The sequence below is a fragment of the Trachurus trachurus genome (assembly GCF_905171665.1).
Source record: "Trachurus trachurus genome assembly, chromosome: 22".
Lineage (NCBI taxonomy): Eukaryota > Metazoa > Chordata > Actinopteri > Carangiformes > Carangidae > Trachurus > Trachurus trachurus.
This window is the reverse complement of record NC_139907.1, coordinates 8,751,160-8,766,875: the sequence shown is the minus strand read 5'-3', so window position 1 is coordinate 8,766,875 and position 15,716 is coordinate 8,751,160. Positions and strand designations below refer to the sequence as shown.

The following is a 15,716-nucleotide window of genomic DNA, read 5'->3' as shown; positions in this document are numbered from 1 at the left end:
CATGTAGAAAAGGTAGCAACACAATTGTTTGTAAAAAAAAAAAAATCAAACACAATTTGAGCAACAGTTTACTTGAGGACCGAGTAGCTATTATTTGTAATTTGAAATATTTCAAGTGAAACCCGTTCTAGCCGTCCTGTGTGAACCAGGTCAGTGTTTGAGATATATATTGAAAAAAACTTTGAACAAATGTGAATTTCAGACCTCAAACAACATTTTGTCAAATGTTACTGAACATGGAGGCCATATGTAAATATATTTCTCACACCAAAATGAGATGAAGAATGTGTTTTTTTGTTTTGTTTTGTTCCTCCCGTGCTGGAGAATGTCTTTTATATAATGACCTGCAGTATGTTTGTGCACAAGGCAAAGGAATCAGCGTATTGTTTGTGTTTAATTTAGTTAGGATTCCTCACTGAAAACGCTCCTACGCAACCTGCTCCCACTCCTCTGCTTGTAAGATACTGTAAAATAAATTAACTCCAGCTTCCTTCCAGTCGTGCTACTCTTTGCATGCTCAACAGAGAAAAGACAGAAAAAAAAGAATCAGAATCAAACTACTGAGTAAAAAAAAGAAAAAAAGCTACATACCACTTACCACCCATTACAGGGCAATTATCTTGTGAAGATTTGAGCCTAGCAGGGACTTCATTACCTGTTGGGTGAACCAATTTAATTTCTGTGAATCTGTATATTTTCTCTGTCCCTTCTCTCTATTCATTTCCCACGCTCCCATCTGATCTACGACACCAGTTCTTTGCGCTTCCTGCACTGACTTGACATGATTGTGTTGCTGGATAACAATAGACTGTATTATTATTATTATAATAATTTTTTTTATCAGTGCAACCAGCCTAGGACATGATGCACCAAATAATAATCATAAACAAAGGTGAATAGACTTTGCTGTGTGCATTTGTATTAAAAAGCAGGCGTTAAAAGATGAATGGCAACCATAGCCTCTCTACGATGATGATGACTGCACATGTGAGAAAAATCGTAAAAAAAAAAAAAAAAAAAAAAAATCCAAATAAAAAGCCAAATATTTTGATGAATTTTTTGCAAATGTGGTTCGGCTTGAGATGCGATAACCGCGGGAGTGTATAGAGGTTGAATGGGCACTGTTGATAATATGAAAATGTGCTCGTGCAGACCTCGCAGGTATCCTACGCTCAGCCTCACAGAGCAGCTACGATGACTCATCCTGAAGGCAGACAGTGTTCAGTCAGTCAGCCGCCTTAATGTCTCTTCTCTGCCCCTCTGTGCAAAGCGAGGGATGACTGAGCCTTGTCTGTTTTGGAGATCATTCCACTATTTAGGGCCAAGCCAAGCCTTTCTGTCACTTATCTCTTCTTGTCTGTGAATGAATGGCACGTGCTGCCAGCCATGCCTGTCAGCCTGGTCAGTGCATCACCTGCTGAAACCAGTGCTGTCAGACTTTTGTGCTTCTTGCCTGAGAGCTCCCTGTCCTTTTTTTCCTGTGAGAACGCCGCCTGCGCCAATTACTGGTGGTCGACTGGTGGAAACGAGAACATTTCAGGCTGCAGTATCCGAGGTTGTGTTCGTTTTTGTGCGATGCCTGCATGCTCTTAAAATCAGGGGCGTGCAAATTTCTTATTACACGTCGTGAGCAATCAGTCGCTGAATTGAATTCTCCCTCTTTCAACTCCTCTGTTTCAGCCTAACAGTTATTTCAAGATAATTCAAGCTTTCAAACTACAGAACGCTGTTGTGCAGACTTTTAATATATACCTGTAAAATATTCAAATTTAAATAAAAATCATTATTGTAAAACCTTAACTTATATGCTAACAAGCTTCAGTGAAAGGGAGGAACACTAAAGAGTGCTGCTGGTTCTAAAAGATAATCAGATTTTTTCTTCATGTTTTTTTTTTTTTTTTCAATTATAATTATTGCACATAAGTGGTGTGTAGTTGTAGTACTGGTGTTACCCTCCAGATGAGATTTTCTTTGTCACTTTTTGAAGTGGCTTGCTGTTGAAGGTGTCATACTTGTAGTAACTTGCCGGTATTTGTGGTTACAGATACTGTACCTATAGGCCAATGAGAGCAAACCCCAGCTGTTTTGTTTTATTTTGAAAGGTGAGACGGAAACTAATGAAAGCTTTGGTGTGCACTGGTACACGTCTCATGTCATAACATCAGATTACTTGTTGATAACTTATAAATACTTGACAGAAATTATTTATTGTGACATTTGCTAATTTGCCCATCCATTGTTTTGACTTCTATTGTTCTATTCTATTTTTTTTTAATGGTTGATATTTTTTGTGTTGTAATGTATGTCTTGCTTTTGAAATGTAACTGTACAGTCTCAAAAGAAAGAATGTAACAAGTGGGAATTTTGCATTGTATATAACTGTAATTATTTATGTTTATTCTATCATTTGTATCATATCAATGCCTTGTACAGTGTTTTTTTTTCTTTTTTGTTTTAAAATTATTTTGTATTTTATTTTTATAAACTGGTTATAAATAAAATACTCATTCCGCATGCAGACATAATCTTGTGAAAGGCTCCTGTTTTTAATCCTGCAGTGATGAACACCAGATGAAAACAATGGAATAACAACATGCTTTTGTGTTGTGTCTACTGCACTGGGCTGTCTACTTGTTATTTTATCTAAATAAACAAAACAGATTTGTAACAGTCAGACATCACAGATTAAATTTTTAGGTAAATTTAATGTCAGAAGGTGCATCCACATACTATCCAAGGAACAGATTTGTATGTTGAAATACCCAACAATATTCAAATTAATCATGTTTACAGTACATTTCAGACGCTCTCCTTTATTTTTAATATTTGCCATACCTGTTTTTTTATTTTTATTTTCTCATTGAGCGTCTATTATTTACATTTCACATTTAACATTCATGGAAACTTTCAATATTAGAACAGTAAACATTACTTAACACTTGATGTGACTGTTCTCTGTCAAAGAATAGCATCACTCTAGTATTAATACACCACTATGGGACATTTCTCCCCACTAAAAAGAAAAACCTTCTAAGTATAAAGTTTGAAAACCTAACAAAGCCTCAGCCACAGCATCAGTCAGGCCAGCAGAGGAGAGCTGTCACCGTTTTCCAGGCTGCACCAGGGCTGCACACGTGGTGGGCGTACGTCACTCGCATTACGTGCCCACGTAGCCGTTAGCCACGCCCCCTTCCCCTCAGTCCTGCATCCGCGCAGCTCCTGGCCAGAATGGCGGCTCTTTTGGAATCACTTCTGTCGAAGAAAGTGGATCTTAATACGGTCACGGACTGGTTAAAAAACCTCGAGGTAAGGCTGAAGTGATCCGGGCCCACATGAACGACACATGTGACACGCGCCTGCCTTTGTATAGCGGGTTTTATGAGATGACACAGCTCACAACAGAGTGTAAACAAAACTTTTAGCTGCTGAGCTAGCGGGCTAATGTAGCCTGGATGGTATGGACTCCAGACGAGACGCTTCCCACCAGTCAAGAGAAGATTTAGCGCTAAGAAAGACTACAAAATGACCATTGGTGTTTGCATATGTTACTATTTTCTGATTTTAAGAGGGATGTGTGGTTTAGCAGATGTTAGCCAGCGCATTGTTAGCAAGGTCATCTGGCTATTTTCTGCAGAAATGTCCAGAAGCAGCGAAGCTAAACATCAGATGACCTAATTACTTTGTCTTTTGCACATCATTGATTCAACAGGGTTGGTCATCTGTGTAATTACAGCTTTATAAACCCCTCACGAGTCACAATTCACTTTCTTACAATGATGTCTCTTTTCAACAGGGGCCTGACAAGCTGTCACTCGGTAAAACTGGGCTGACTGTTCACAAACAGGAATTTGTGCCTTTTCTGTTAAACTTCCTGAGGGACCAGAGCAGTCAAGCGCTGACCCATGGCCCCGCCACGCCAGCCAAGACCCCCGGCCGCGCCAGGCCTACGGCACAGACACAAGGCTTCATGGACAAGAGGGGCTGCAGGTCGTCTGCTGCTGGTGGTGGAGCTGCTGGTTCACGGAGTGCCAGTCGCATCCAGCTGTTTTCTCCGGCCACATCTGTGTCGCCTGGTACAGAATCAGGTGTAACCGGTCAGTCAGAGTCCCACTGCCTGAGCGGGGTCAGCGCCTTCAGCAGCCCCTCCTTCCCCACCACCACATGGAGCCCTGCCTCCAGGCCCTCGGGCTCCGAGCGCAGGTCCGGCCAGAGGATCAGTCTGGGAGACTACATGGTTTCTCCTCCAGATCTCCACAACAGCCCCAATCTCCAGTCGCAGAAGGCCCGCAAGAGGAGTGGTGGTGGCATGGCCGGACAGGGAAGGCGTGGGGGACATCACAGTGATGAGAATGGACGATGGGACAGTGGGGGAAGACGATCAGGTAGAGGAGGAGGAGGAGGAGGAGGAGGGTACAGTAAGATAAACGAGCATGTTTCACCTCCATCTGTGGAGCAACTCAACTTGAGCAACATGGACGATTTCCCTCCTGTTGGTTCATCGCCGGTTTCACCAGTGTGAGTCTTCACAACTTTAACAAGAGCAAACGTCCACACTGATGCACACATTTATTTTCATATGTGTCTAATCATGGCTTTACACTCTCCTTCAGGGCGTCCAAACCATCCAGAAGAATCAACCCGACACCGGTCAGTGCAGAGCGGCCGCACTCTAAACCAAAGACCTGCTTCACCTCCACCCCGTTCAGGAAGCCCTCGAGTCCGCCACCAGGGGTAGAGGCATTTCTGGGGTCGACGACAGCGGGCAGTCCTCTGAGCCTGCAGGAAGAGAGGGAATTACTTAAGAGGGAGAAGTAAGTGAACATGCAGAAAGTAGAGAAGAAAAGGTGACAGGAACAAGTTAATTTGTACTTTGGCCTTTGCATTTCTAAAAGCAGAAGTACTGCTTTCTATTCAGACCATTAAGTACAATAGTAATTTGCTGTATTCTTCAGTTATGGAGTTATAGAAATGTATCCTAACTTTGTAATACATATTTTATACACTCATTATGATATTGATATGTTTTTTTTTAAATATTTTTACAGGTGTCTTACATTGTGTTGTTTCTTTATTGTCTCATCATTAATAACAATCTGTGCTGTTTTTGGCTCACTTGCAGCATCACCTGCTCTCCACCTCAGTTGATCTCTGCTGTTTCACTTTTTTCAGGACGAAGCGTGCCCAGCAGGTCGGCTCTCCTCTGACCTCCTCTCTGGACCCTTGCACCCCTACCAAGTTAGGGCTCAGAACCGGGTCTAAAGTTACACCTGAGCTGCAGGCATCTAGTCCCGAACCATTCAAAGTCACCTTCTCTTTGGAACTGGATCTGCTGGCAGAGTTGTATTGCACCTGCATTTCTGGTAAATGGCCACAAGGCGTCATAAGTGTGCCATTTGGAAATAACGAGAGTAAAAGTTGAATTAATTGTACTTTATTTGTGTATCTTAAAGTAATAAGATAATGAAATATTAATCTTAAAATAAAGACATTTACAGAGAGTCAAGGAAAAATAAACAACAAAAAATTAATTATTAAGTAATCAGACCTAAAAAAAAAAAAGCAAGAGGTCTTAGAATAAATACACTTATTTTCAAGACACATTAATATGACAGTGAAATTGTGTTTGTTTCTTTTTTCTTGTCTTACAGAAAACCTAGTGCCAAACATTTTCCTGGAGCTTTTCTTTGTGATGCAGTTGTTAACGTCTCGGTCCCCTCACCCTCATGATGAAGATGATGAACAGGGCAGTTTGTGTTCTGTGACCTCAGGTGTGTCATTTTATTTCACTGCAGTCCTATAACTCAAATATTTTTTTTTTTTCCAGCTTTTTTCTTTTTTTTCTTTTTGAACTGAAATGAGTCACTTTTTTTTTATATTTTCAGATACACTTGAGAGGTGTTATTTAAGACAAGTACACAACTGTGTATACTTTGCCGTAAAGGTTCTGGAGAATCAGTTTCAGTGAGTTTATTCATTTCTTGCCCCACCACTGTTCATCAGTTATCTTATACAACGATCTCACCTTTTTTTTTTTTTTTTACCGATTAATTAAGTGTCCTCTTTTGTCATGTATAAGGTTGGTGGCTAACTTGGACAAGTGCACATTACGTCTGCTGGCAGAGAACGAGAGGATAGCGTCTTTCTCTCCAGATCTCAGGGATCGTCTCACTCAAGCCCAGGACAGAAGCACAGCCAGGGTAACCATCTTTCACTCCTGTAGTGTTACTGAATAAATTTAAATAGGTCTCACTACTCTATTTTGGATTCTATATGTGTATTTTATCATAGGTGTATTGTTTTATTATTATTTAATAAAGGTATTGAGCTTGCAATTTGTTTACTGTTTGTTATTAGAAATCTTATTCGTATTATCCATACTGTACTTGTTAGGTTGATATTTTTTACATCTTTTTTTCCCTCCTCTGCTCCAGCTTTCTCCATCAGTTTCCACTTTCATCCACTCAGTCGCGTTCCGTCCCGCTACGGACAACAGGTCCAACTTTGGCAGTGACAAGGCCTTCCACATCTTTAAAAAACAGAGGTATGTCACAGCTTCTTCTCACAACAGACTGAGCACAGGATGATCATAACTTGAACTCATGTATCTGATATTTTTGCCCCTTTTCTCAGAGATATTTTCTACGAGATTCTGCGAGAATGGGAGGACTTTCACTCGGAACCAGGGTGGAATTTTGATGCCGCTGTAGGGAGTAGGATAAGGTAAGACCAATGATTTTCTTGTTTTTATTAGCTGCTAATGGACCAAATGTAATTATTTAAAAAAAAAGTTATATATCTAGTTATTATATAGTCATCTGATACATTTTTCTGATCTGCTTTTGCATATATTCATGTATTGTTCCATGTTCTTTTTCTAGAGGAATGATGAGTCAGCTGACTTCTGCAGGAAACCATTCCCATTTTGCTCGTTTGTTCCTAAAGCAGCTTGTTCAGGTAAACTGTATGATATAATACACCCTAATAATAATGATATTTAAGAATATGATTAAGAAAAGCCCAGCAGTATTCTTATATGAATTTCCTTCCCTTCAGCATGTACTTCTTTTTTAATCTTTTATAGATGTGTAAAGGTCCCCGTATGAATAACTCCCCCAACGATACCCCTGACACCGACCTGCTAGGCATGCTGGGAGCTGACAGCTTGGGGCGGCTGAAACGTCTTGAAGAGCGTCTCATTCAGCCTCATGGAGTTGTTGGTCCCTGTCCTCCCCCATCCTTCCCTGGACACCAGGAGTTCTTCAGAGACTTCCTGCAGACAGCCAGCTGGTAAGAATATGTCAAGGCAAATACCATCAGCAACAACACATTGTTGAGCATTAGAATAAATAATGACACAGGACAGGTTGTAAGATCATATCATTGTGTATTCATTAGGGGTGTGATGATACACTCATCTCACGAGAACGAGACGAGACGAGATTTTAAGAAAACTACAACGACAAAATATATGACTGGACCAACAGACTTTTATTTAACCGAGTTGCACATGCATTTTGAAATGTTTTATTATAACTCTTTACATGCATGATGTAAGCATGAGCTTTTAACTTCTTATTCCACAAATTGAAACTAAAACTAAAATGTATAAAAGTTCAAATAAAATAAATTAAATGAAATATTCCTTTCTTCTTTTCAAGTGCAAACAATATTATTTGCAGTGTTTCCTCCAAGTAGTGGCAGCGAACCCCCCTCCCCCGTCGGGCGGTCTAATAGGGGGCGGATAGTAATTTTAACACATTAGCGCGATTTAGCGCATGTTTATTACCGTCACAACTCAACCTGTCCATGTGCCCGTGTGTGTGTGTGTGTGTAAGTGCGTGTGTAAGTGCGTGTGTGTGCCCCAGTGCGAGAGAGAGAGTCGCGGCCTCCACAGAGTCGTTAATTAATGAGAAACGCTGGATGCGCTGGTTGATAAGTTTCGTTTTTACTGAAGAGGAACTATGAAGATCAGCTGTGACTGAAAAGCACCTAAACCGAGTCGAGTTACTGTGTAGTGGAAAAGGGTGCATGGGCCCGTTTTCAGTCCATATTAAACATTTTGACTTGTTTTCTGTGATGTAACATGTTTTACAAATTGTGTCCCAGCTGCCAGCTGAACCAGCACCTGCAGGACAGCCTGTGTCAGCAGCTCCTCCAGCTGGACGAGGTGTCCATCCTGAGCCCGCCTGCCCCACTCGGTGAGGGAGAAGAGGAGGGAGACGGGGACATGGAGCAGCAGGTATATGACTAGAGTCAGACAAAGAAATGTTACTGAGATGCCAAGTGTCACCGAATTTCCCATGGTAGGCAAAAGATTTCAGTGTGGTGGTCTGTGAAATTACAAACATGCCAGATTTAGAGAATAACAGACTGTCTGATGTGCTGTTAATTATTACATAACCCTCTTCATTTGTCTCCATTAGGATGAGAAGCAGCGCTTCACCTCAGTGCTGCTCCTCGCTCGTCTCCTGGCTAAGTTCCTTGGATTTATTTCTTTTCTTCCCTACCAAACATCTGACAGACCATCCAGGGAGATTCAGGAGGCTGCGATAGCTCTGCGCAGCAAGGTGAGGAGAAACTAATTAATGTTTATGATGTAGTGAAGTAATTAATTGAAGCCTGTTTCAAATGGAGCAGGCACGAGCGAATCTATAAAGATTATTTTCCTCTCATAGGGTAAATTAAATCTCATCAAAGAAATGAAGCTGTTTTTTTCCCACAGACGTTTTCTGCAAGGGCATTTAATTACAACAGAACAATCTTTTCTTCTCTTGGTCCTTCAGAGCGTCCCAGTGCTGGATGTGTGCGCTGTGCTAAACAGCAGTATGAAAAGGAGGCGCACCATCCTGACTGTCCCCTGGCTTGTGGAGTTCCTCTCCATGTTGGACTTTGTGGGTCCTCTGCTGCTCTGCTACAGGACTGTGTTAGGGACGCTGCTTCTGCTGTACAGGTAAAAAACAAACAAACCATAAAACATTTCTAAAACTAATAAAAGTCTTAAATAAATATTTAGCAACAAACAGATGAGAAACTTTGTTTTGTTTTTGATGATGCTTGCCCTTCTTGGAAAGTTATTTAACATTTACTTTTGTGTACTTTTGTATAGGAGGATGCTGTTGGGCAGATGTGGAGAAATGTGTTACCAGAACAAACTGCTGATGGTGTCTGTGTTGGGTTGGCTTTTCCAGGTGAGACACAAAGTCAATAGTAGAACATGGTTGAATGATGTTAGAAACTTTTTTCATTTAACATTTAATTTAATTTAACTTAACTGTAATTAAACAAGTTGTGTTTAACTCATGTAGATCCCTGTGATTCCTGAGGACATTTTCTTCACCAATGAGTTCACTGATGTGGCGAAGCTGGAGGAAAGCAACACAAGTGCTACCGGACTTGTAAGTAAAACCCATCTTAGAAGATGTTTGTATTTAATGGCATGTCAATTACACTGATGGTTTACTTGTTATTTTCAGGACTGCATTCTCCTGGTGGATCAGCAGCTTCTCTATACATGCTGTCCATTTCTTGGTGAGTATAAATATATAATCTTTGTTATTGTTTCAAGAATTAAAAGAATAATTTTAAATGTATGTACATTTGGACTGATGTTTGTTTGCTTGGTTTCATTGCTCCAGGTGAGTTTCGTAAGCTCCTTGCTGCCTTTGTGTCTGGAAGCACGGCCAAAAGCGGAGGAATTATCCGCAAGATCACTCCCACCTCTGCTGAGCCCAGGGACACGCCGACCGCCAACAGGTCGCAGCAGAAACTACAGGTGAGTAAACAGGGGAGGCTGTAAACAGAAACTCAATAAATTGCCTGTTTGCGCGTATTAAAGCCAATCGCTCTAATGTGACAGATGGACCTGGAGCAAGCCTTCTTTCACAACCAGCCTCCGTCGCTGCGTCGCACTGTGGAGTTTGTAGCCGAAAGAATTGGATCCAACGGCGTCAAGCATATGAAGTTAGTATCACAGAGCTGGATGGATGGAAGGGGGGGGGGGGGGGGGGTTATTGGGCCTGAGGATTTAGTGATTTCCAAGTCATGAATTTCTAAATCAACTGTATCTTTCTGTTTTTTATTTTACCTTGAGCAACCTTCCACTAAATTACCTTCATAGAATTGAAAAGGACTGTCAGAGTAGCAGGTAATCAGCCTGCAACTCTGGTTGGTTGCCTACCTAAGAGGCTAGTAACTGTTCAACAGTGCACATTTACCAGCATTCAGGTGGCAGCCTATGTGAATTAAACTCCCCTTGAAGCTGTATTTCAAAAACTCAGGTGTTGTGCATTTGTTTTTTGTTTTTTAAGTGTGTGTTTGTGATTTTTCAACAGGGCGACGTTAGTGAGCGAGCTGGTGGAGAGAGGGGAGAAGATGTTGAGAGACGGACTGGAGCTGCCAAACTCAAATCCTTCAAAACTGAATGACTCCATCTGTGCTCAGCTGTGTGATGCAGGATTAGAGGCTTTGGCAAGAGCCACAAGGTGCGGCAACCTCTTTTAACAAGCAGCGAGCAAACCTTGAATTGGCCACATGAAAGTTGGAACAGGATTTTGTTTACTTGACTGACTGATTTGATGTAAAATATTGTGTCTCACTTCTTTTCTCTCCGGTAATCCCTGTTTTATGTGATTTGCAGATTTTGTTGTGAGAAGAGTCCTGAAGCCATAAGGATCCTGCTCCCTGATGAGACCTCGCCTGCTGTGAGTCCTTTTTAGATCACCATGTAAAAGATGTTTAAGATGATGTAATGTAAAAAAAAAAAAATCAAATTATCAAAGCCTGTCTAACAAAGTGTGACAGGGATTAGGTTACACCAAGAACACCAAGTCGGGAAATACAGGAAAAACAACACACAGGTGGATTGTTCCCATGTGTTTGACTCGCTATGTCTCTGCAGGTCCTGACCACATCTGAGAACATCACCAAACGTCTTGCAACAGAAAAGGCCTGCAGCTGGCTCTCAGCCAACATTACAGGTAGCTAGTCAAAGCACCACACCTGCCTATTTGCATGTGTTTATCCTGTTAAAAGCTTTTGTTTCACACTCCGAATGCATTCCACCTTTTTTCCAACACATTTTCTGACTTTATACTTGAGTCTTTAATTTCTCATTCCTACCAGTTGCTTGAGATATGCATGCAGAAAAGGTATCTTATAATTTGAAGACGGATATACTGTAAAAATCTGATAAACTGTGTGTGTCCAGCAAGTATCCTGTAGGGAGCCACTGGTCAAACTTCTTTTTCTTCCAATTCAGATCTTGACTCAGGATATCTGCTGATAGCAAAAAGCAATCCGATACCATTGCTCTCTTTCTCCCCTGCTCTGCTTTGGACTCATTATCCAACAGGAACACGAGGTCGGGGGATTGCTCCGGTCTGCCGCGACTGATAACAGGAACACTGAATTTTATAACAGCACTGACAAAAAAGATTTTTGCAGGCCCATTTAATGGTGACTTCGGTTTTTGTACTCACTAGGTACGGATATATGATGTGTAGCGTAACATCAGGGACCCCGGCTCAGATTCGAGAGTACTTGACCCCCTCAAACTCTGTGAAATCGACTGTACCAAAACACGGACGCAGATTGCTATTTAAAAAATAGTGACATAACAACGACTAACGACTTTGACTGCCCCGTCCATGCACAGCTGTGAATATACAATCACAGCAGGTATACTCCACACAAAGAAATTCAATTTATGGAATGACTTCTATAAATATTCATATTTTTAGTCGGGGACAGCGTGAACCAATCACACCTAAAGTTCTCAGTGCTGCTGGGATGAGATCATGGCACGGCATATAATTTCCAATGTCGATGCAAAAAGAGAGAAACCAGCGCTGTGATTAAAAGACCCCACAAAGACCCCCCCACCCCCCCATATCATCTAAAATGTCCTTTCTGTTCTCTTCATCACCCAGCGCTCATCAGGCGAGAGTGGAAGAGCAGATACGATCGTGTGATGAAGGCTCTGGGTAGTCCAGCGGCTCCAGATGTGGTGGAGTTAGTCACCCAGGAGCAGCCCACCACTCCCAAGAGAAAACAAGGAAGTGAGAGAGTGATGTCCTGCCCTGCACAGTGCAGCCACAGCGCCTCGCTGCCCTCAGACATCCTCATCGAGCTGAAGGTACATTTGCAGAAGAGGATTTAAAAAAAAAGGGATAGTTCACCCAAAATTCAAATTTCACTCATTTTCTACTCACCTTCATGTCGACTAAGGGCTGGGAGAAGTTTCAGAGTCCTCCGTGCCTTCTCTGAGTTACAGGGGGGCTCGGCGCAGCACTGCATGTCCATATGACGGTTGCGAACGGAGCTCACTTTTCTTCGTCCAAAAAGACACACCAAAAAAACATCCAAATACCTCCATAGTCCTCTTGTATTGAAGCCCCAACATGAGAAATTGTTCCGAAAAAAATTAAATATGTATGTTTTAAGCTTGTTTGTAGGAAGCTCCCAGTGTTGCTCTGCCGGAATCTCGCGCGATTTGCGGAGCCGTGAATTGGGTGTCAATGCAAATTGCGCGAGATTTGGACGGACCAGGAAGAGCAGTGCTGGGAGCTTCTGCTACAAACAAGCTTAAAACATACTTATTAATTTGAATTTGGGGTGAACTATCCCTTTAAAGATATTATTTTCTCTTTGAGTTTATTTGACAATTTAGCATTTTGCCACTGATCATCCTCCTCCAAATGTTGGAGAGGAAAATTCACCGTTACTCCCCGCTGAGGAGAAAGTTATAGATTTCTGTGTCAAGTTCTGCTTGAATGTTTTTTTAATGTAGGACTAGGGGTGGGCAAAAATATCGATATGGCAATATATCGCGATACGTTATACCGCGATACGATATCGATATTCAATATTTAAATATCGATTTTTTTTTTTCAAAAAAAAAAAAAAAATTCAAAAAAAAAATTTTTTTTCAATTTTTTTTTCAAATAATAAATCATGTTTCAGACCTAAATCCAATTGAAATATGTTGTTGTAACTTGCACTTGTATAAAATGGGGGCAGCGCTGTCTTATAATGTTACAGAAAATGATTTTTAAATACCATGAATGGAAAATTACATAAAACAAGTTGCTACTGACTTTTCAGTATCATAAAGCACTGTCTTGGTTTACATAAGACATGTTATTAATGTTCATGCACTTGAATGTCTCCAGCTGTACAGTGTTTATTCATTTGTACATTGTACAAAGTTTTGGAATAAATGCATGAGACTTTTTCCTTTTTATGTTTTTTTTTTCATTCACATATATCGTGATATATCGTTGATGAAATTTCTTGCAATATATCGAATATCGCAGATATCGTGTATCGTGATATTATCATTATCGTGGGCCAAATATCGCCACAGTATTGAATCGTGAGTTACCCATATCGTCCCACCCCTATGTAGGAGTTGTTGAGCATCGCAGTGGGCCCCAGGACTGATGAGGAGCTGCCAACTGGCTCTCAGCTCCAAACGCTGCTACAGAGAGTGGGAGACACACTGGCCTGTAGAAAGGTACACGAGACGACGCACAAGTGCAGCAACAGAACAGTGCACATCTAACTTGGTTTTTTCCAATAATAATCACACTTTGTTCTTTTCCTTCTTCACTTTAGTTTTTAACTGTGGTGTCGGAGCAGATGCTGCTGACCTCCACTGTCCTGCTGGCCTGCAAACTGGGTAAGAGTCAAAGGTTTTAACGACCAACTCCTAATTACAGGAAAACAGTCACTTTTTGATGTGTTAAAATGTAAATTGGATAATTCGCTTCATAATCAGTCTTATTTGTTATTTAAATTGCTCTGCGCCGTGTGAAATGGAAGCAAGCTGATGTAGTGTGCCGTGTTACAGACCCGAGTGCCTGTTGTGTTTGTCCGCCCAGTGTCTGCAGAGCTGCCGGTGCTGTCTCTGTCAGGGTGCAGCGGAGGTGGCGAGGTTACCGTGGGTCCTGGTTCAGGGTCAGAGCCTCCTGTCAGATCGGTGCTGGAGCAGCTTGCTGAGCTGTGGGAGAGAGACTGCTGCTCCTCTGCCCCCCTCCACTTGCTCTTCACCCCACTCACTGTCACTGCTGTGCTGAAGGCCAGCGACACTGAGGTATTTCAACTCATATCAAAGTAGTAATGATGCTAATGCAATTACTATGGTTCGTAGACATACATACAGATGTGCAAATGACTTTTACTCGTTTCAAATTGAGCAAAACACTTGAAATAGGCCAATTTTCCTTTAAAAGGTTTCAGTGACTGACTGTGGTATTTGATGTGATGTGAAGGATGCTTTTGTGTCTTTTAGTGGAGCAGCTACCTGTTCCTGGTTAGAAAGCTGGTTGACAGAGGAATCCTGGGCGAGGAAGAGGTCATGTCTCATTGGAAGAAGCTAACAAGCTCTGCCTTGCCAGCGGTGAGTGGTTCACTGCTTTTATCGTGGTGCATTTCTTAGGAAGTCTCTCTTTTACTCAATGCTTTGACTTCTTTGACCCCCTTTCCACTCTCCCTCGCTCACCTTGTTCTCTAATTTCTGTCTCATTTCAGGGGCTGATAGAGAAATTTCAGCGGCAGTCACAGAGTATTAAACCCACCTTGCCCCTGGCTGAGTTACCAAGTCACATGGACATGCTGCAGGTCTCGCATCAGACAGTGGAGGGCGCTACGTGACAATGATAACACCGCCAAACGTCCCGCAGCATCTTCTCTGTGATCACCGCAGTGTTTTTAGTCACATCTGTCAGTGTGTTGTTCAAGGGGGGAGACAGTTCTGGGTGGCTTCACGTTGTTGACCATTTTTCCAGTTGCTGTTTGTGCACAGCGCATCAAAGCTGTTCCACCTGTCAGCCTCTGCACACACTCTGCAGGCTTCAGATTTTTTGTTCTTTACCTGCCTTTCATGGATCCCTTCTGCTCTTTTGTTTGGGTGCTGGTTAGAACCAGAAAGCCCTGCCAGTCAGTGGTGGTGGCTGGGGACCACATCATCTCTTAGCTTTAGATCCATGTTACTTTTCTGTAAGCAAACCTGGGCATACAATTGCATCCGAAGGGACATACTTGTAGATCAAGCACTTCAAACACTCAAGACCAAAGCAGATTATTAGTAAAGACAGGAAAAAGGTGCCCGGGATCTTTTTTTTAAGCTGAGAGTGTAAACTGAGTTACCCTTTTTTCACACAAAGGCAGTGGCTCAATAAAATCTGCAAATGTTGAATAATTTTAATTCTGACACATTCAACCAACCCAGCCAGGTTTAATGGGCATTGCATTGGACAGTCTCTAAACATGGATTGAAAAATTCTTGTTAGTTTTTAGACCCATCAGAAAAGATAAATTGTCTTTATTTTAGTATAGCACTTTCACAAACTGCCTACGACCGCCACTACTAGTGAATTGCATGTTTATTTCATGAGTGCAAAACTGCATTTGTGATTATTTTTGTTCATGTTGAATGAGCATCAAATAATTCTCTGCTGCTTTTAAATTGAAATATTTTTATGTTGCCACAAGAACTGAAAATATAATAATAAAGATGTATTCTGGTTTATGTGTTTGTTGTGTGTTGTCATCAGTGGTGGAAGACGTTCTTGCATCCTTTTGAGTGGAAGTACTGATGGTTAAACTGTGTCATGTATCAAAAAAGTACTTGTCAGTATTATACTTGATTAGATTCTTAATAGTGATGGATGTGTGAGCAGCATTTTACAGAGGAAGATAATTACTACATTTGTCAG

At 41.5% G+C, this 15,716-nt stretch overlaps 1 protein-coding gene across 1 annotated transcript; it reads left to right on the top strand.

Moving 5' to 3' along the window:
• The first annotated feature begins 3,216 nt into the window (after positions 1-3,216).
• Positions 3,217-15,481, top strand: cdan1 (codanin 1). Its single transcript, XM_083997584.1, has 28 exons — positions 3,217-3,306; positions 3,794-4,515; positions 4,611-4,811; positions 5,170-5,360; positions 5,649-5,768; positions 5,883-5,961; positions 6,077-6,197; positions 6,432-6,541; positions 6,631-6,720; positions 6,879-6,954; positions 7,082-7,287; positions 8,107-8,239; positions 8,424-8,567; positions 8,784-8,950; positions 9,107-9,188; positions 9,306-9,395; positions 9,474-9,528; positions 9,636-9,772; positions 9,857-9,960; positions 10,332-10,481; positions 10,637-10,700; positions 10,898-10,976; positions 11,928-12,133; positions 13,406-13,513; positions 13,615-13,678; positions 13,881-14,092; positions 14,291-14,398; positions 14,530-15,481. Exons 1-28 carry the CDS (start codon positions 3,229-3,231, stop codon positions 14,650-14,652), a joined length of 4,020 nt encoding a protein of 1,339 aa, XP_083853710.1. The 5' UTR covers positions 3,217-3,228; the 3' UTR covers positions 14,653-15,481.
• Positions 15,482-15,716: the final 235 nt, after the last annotated feature.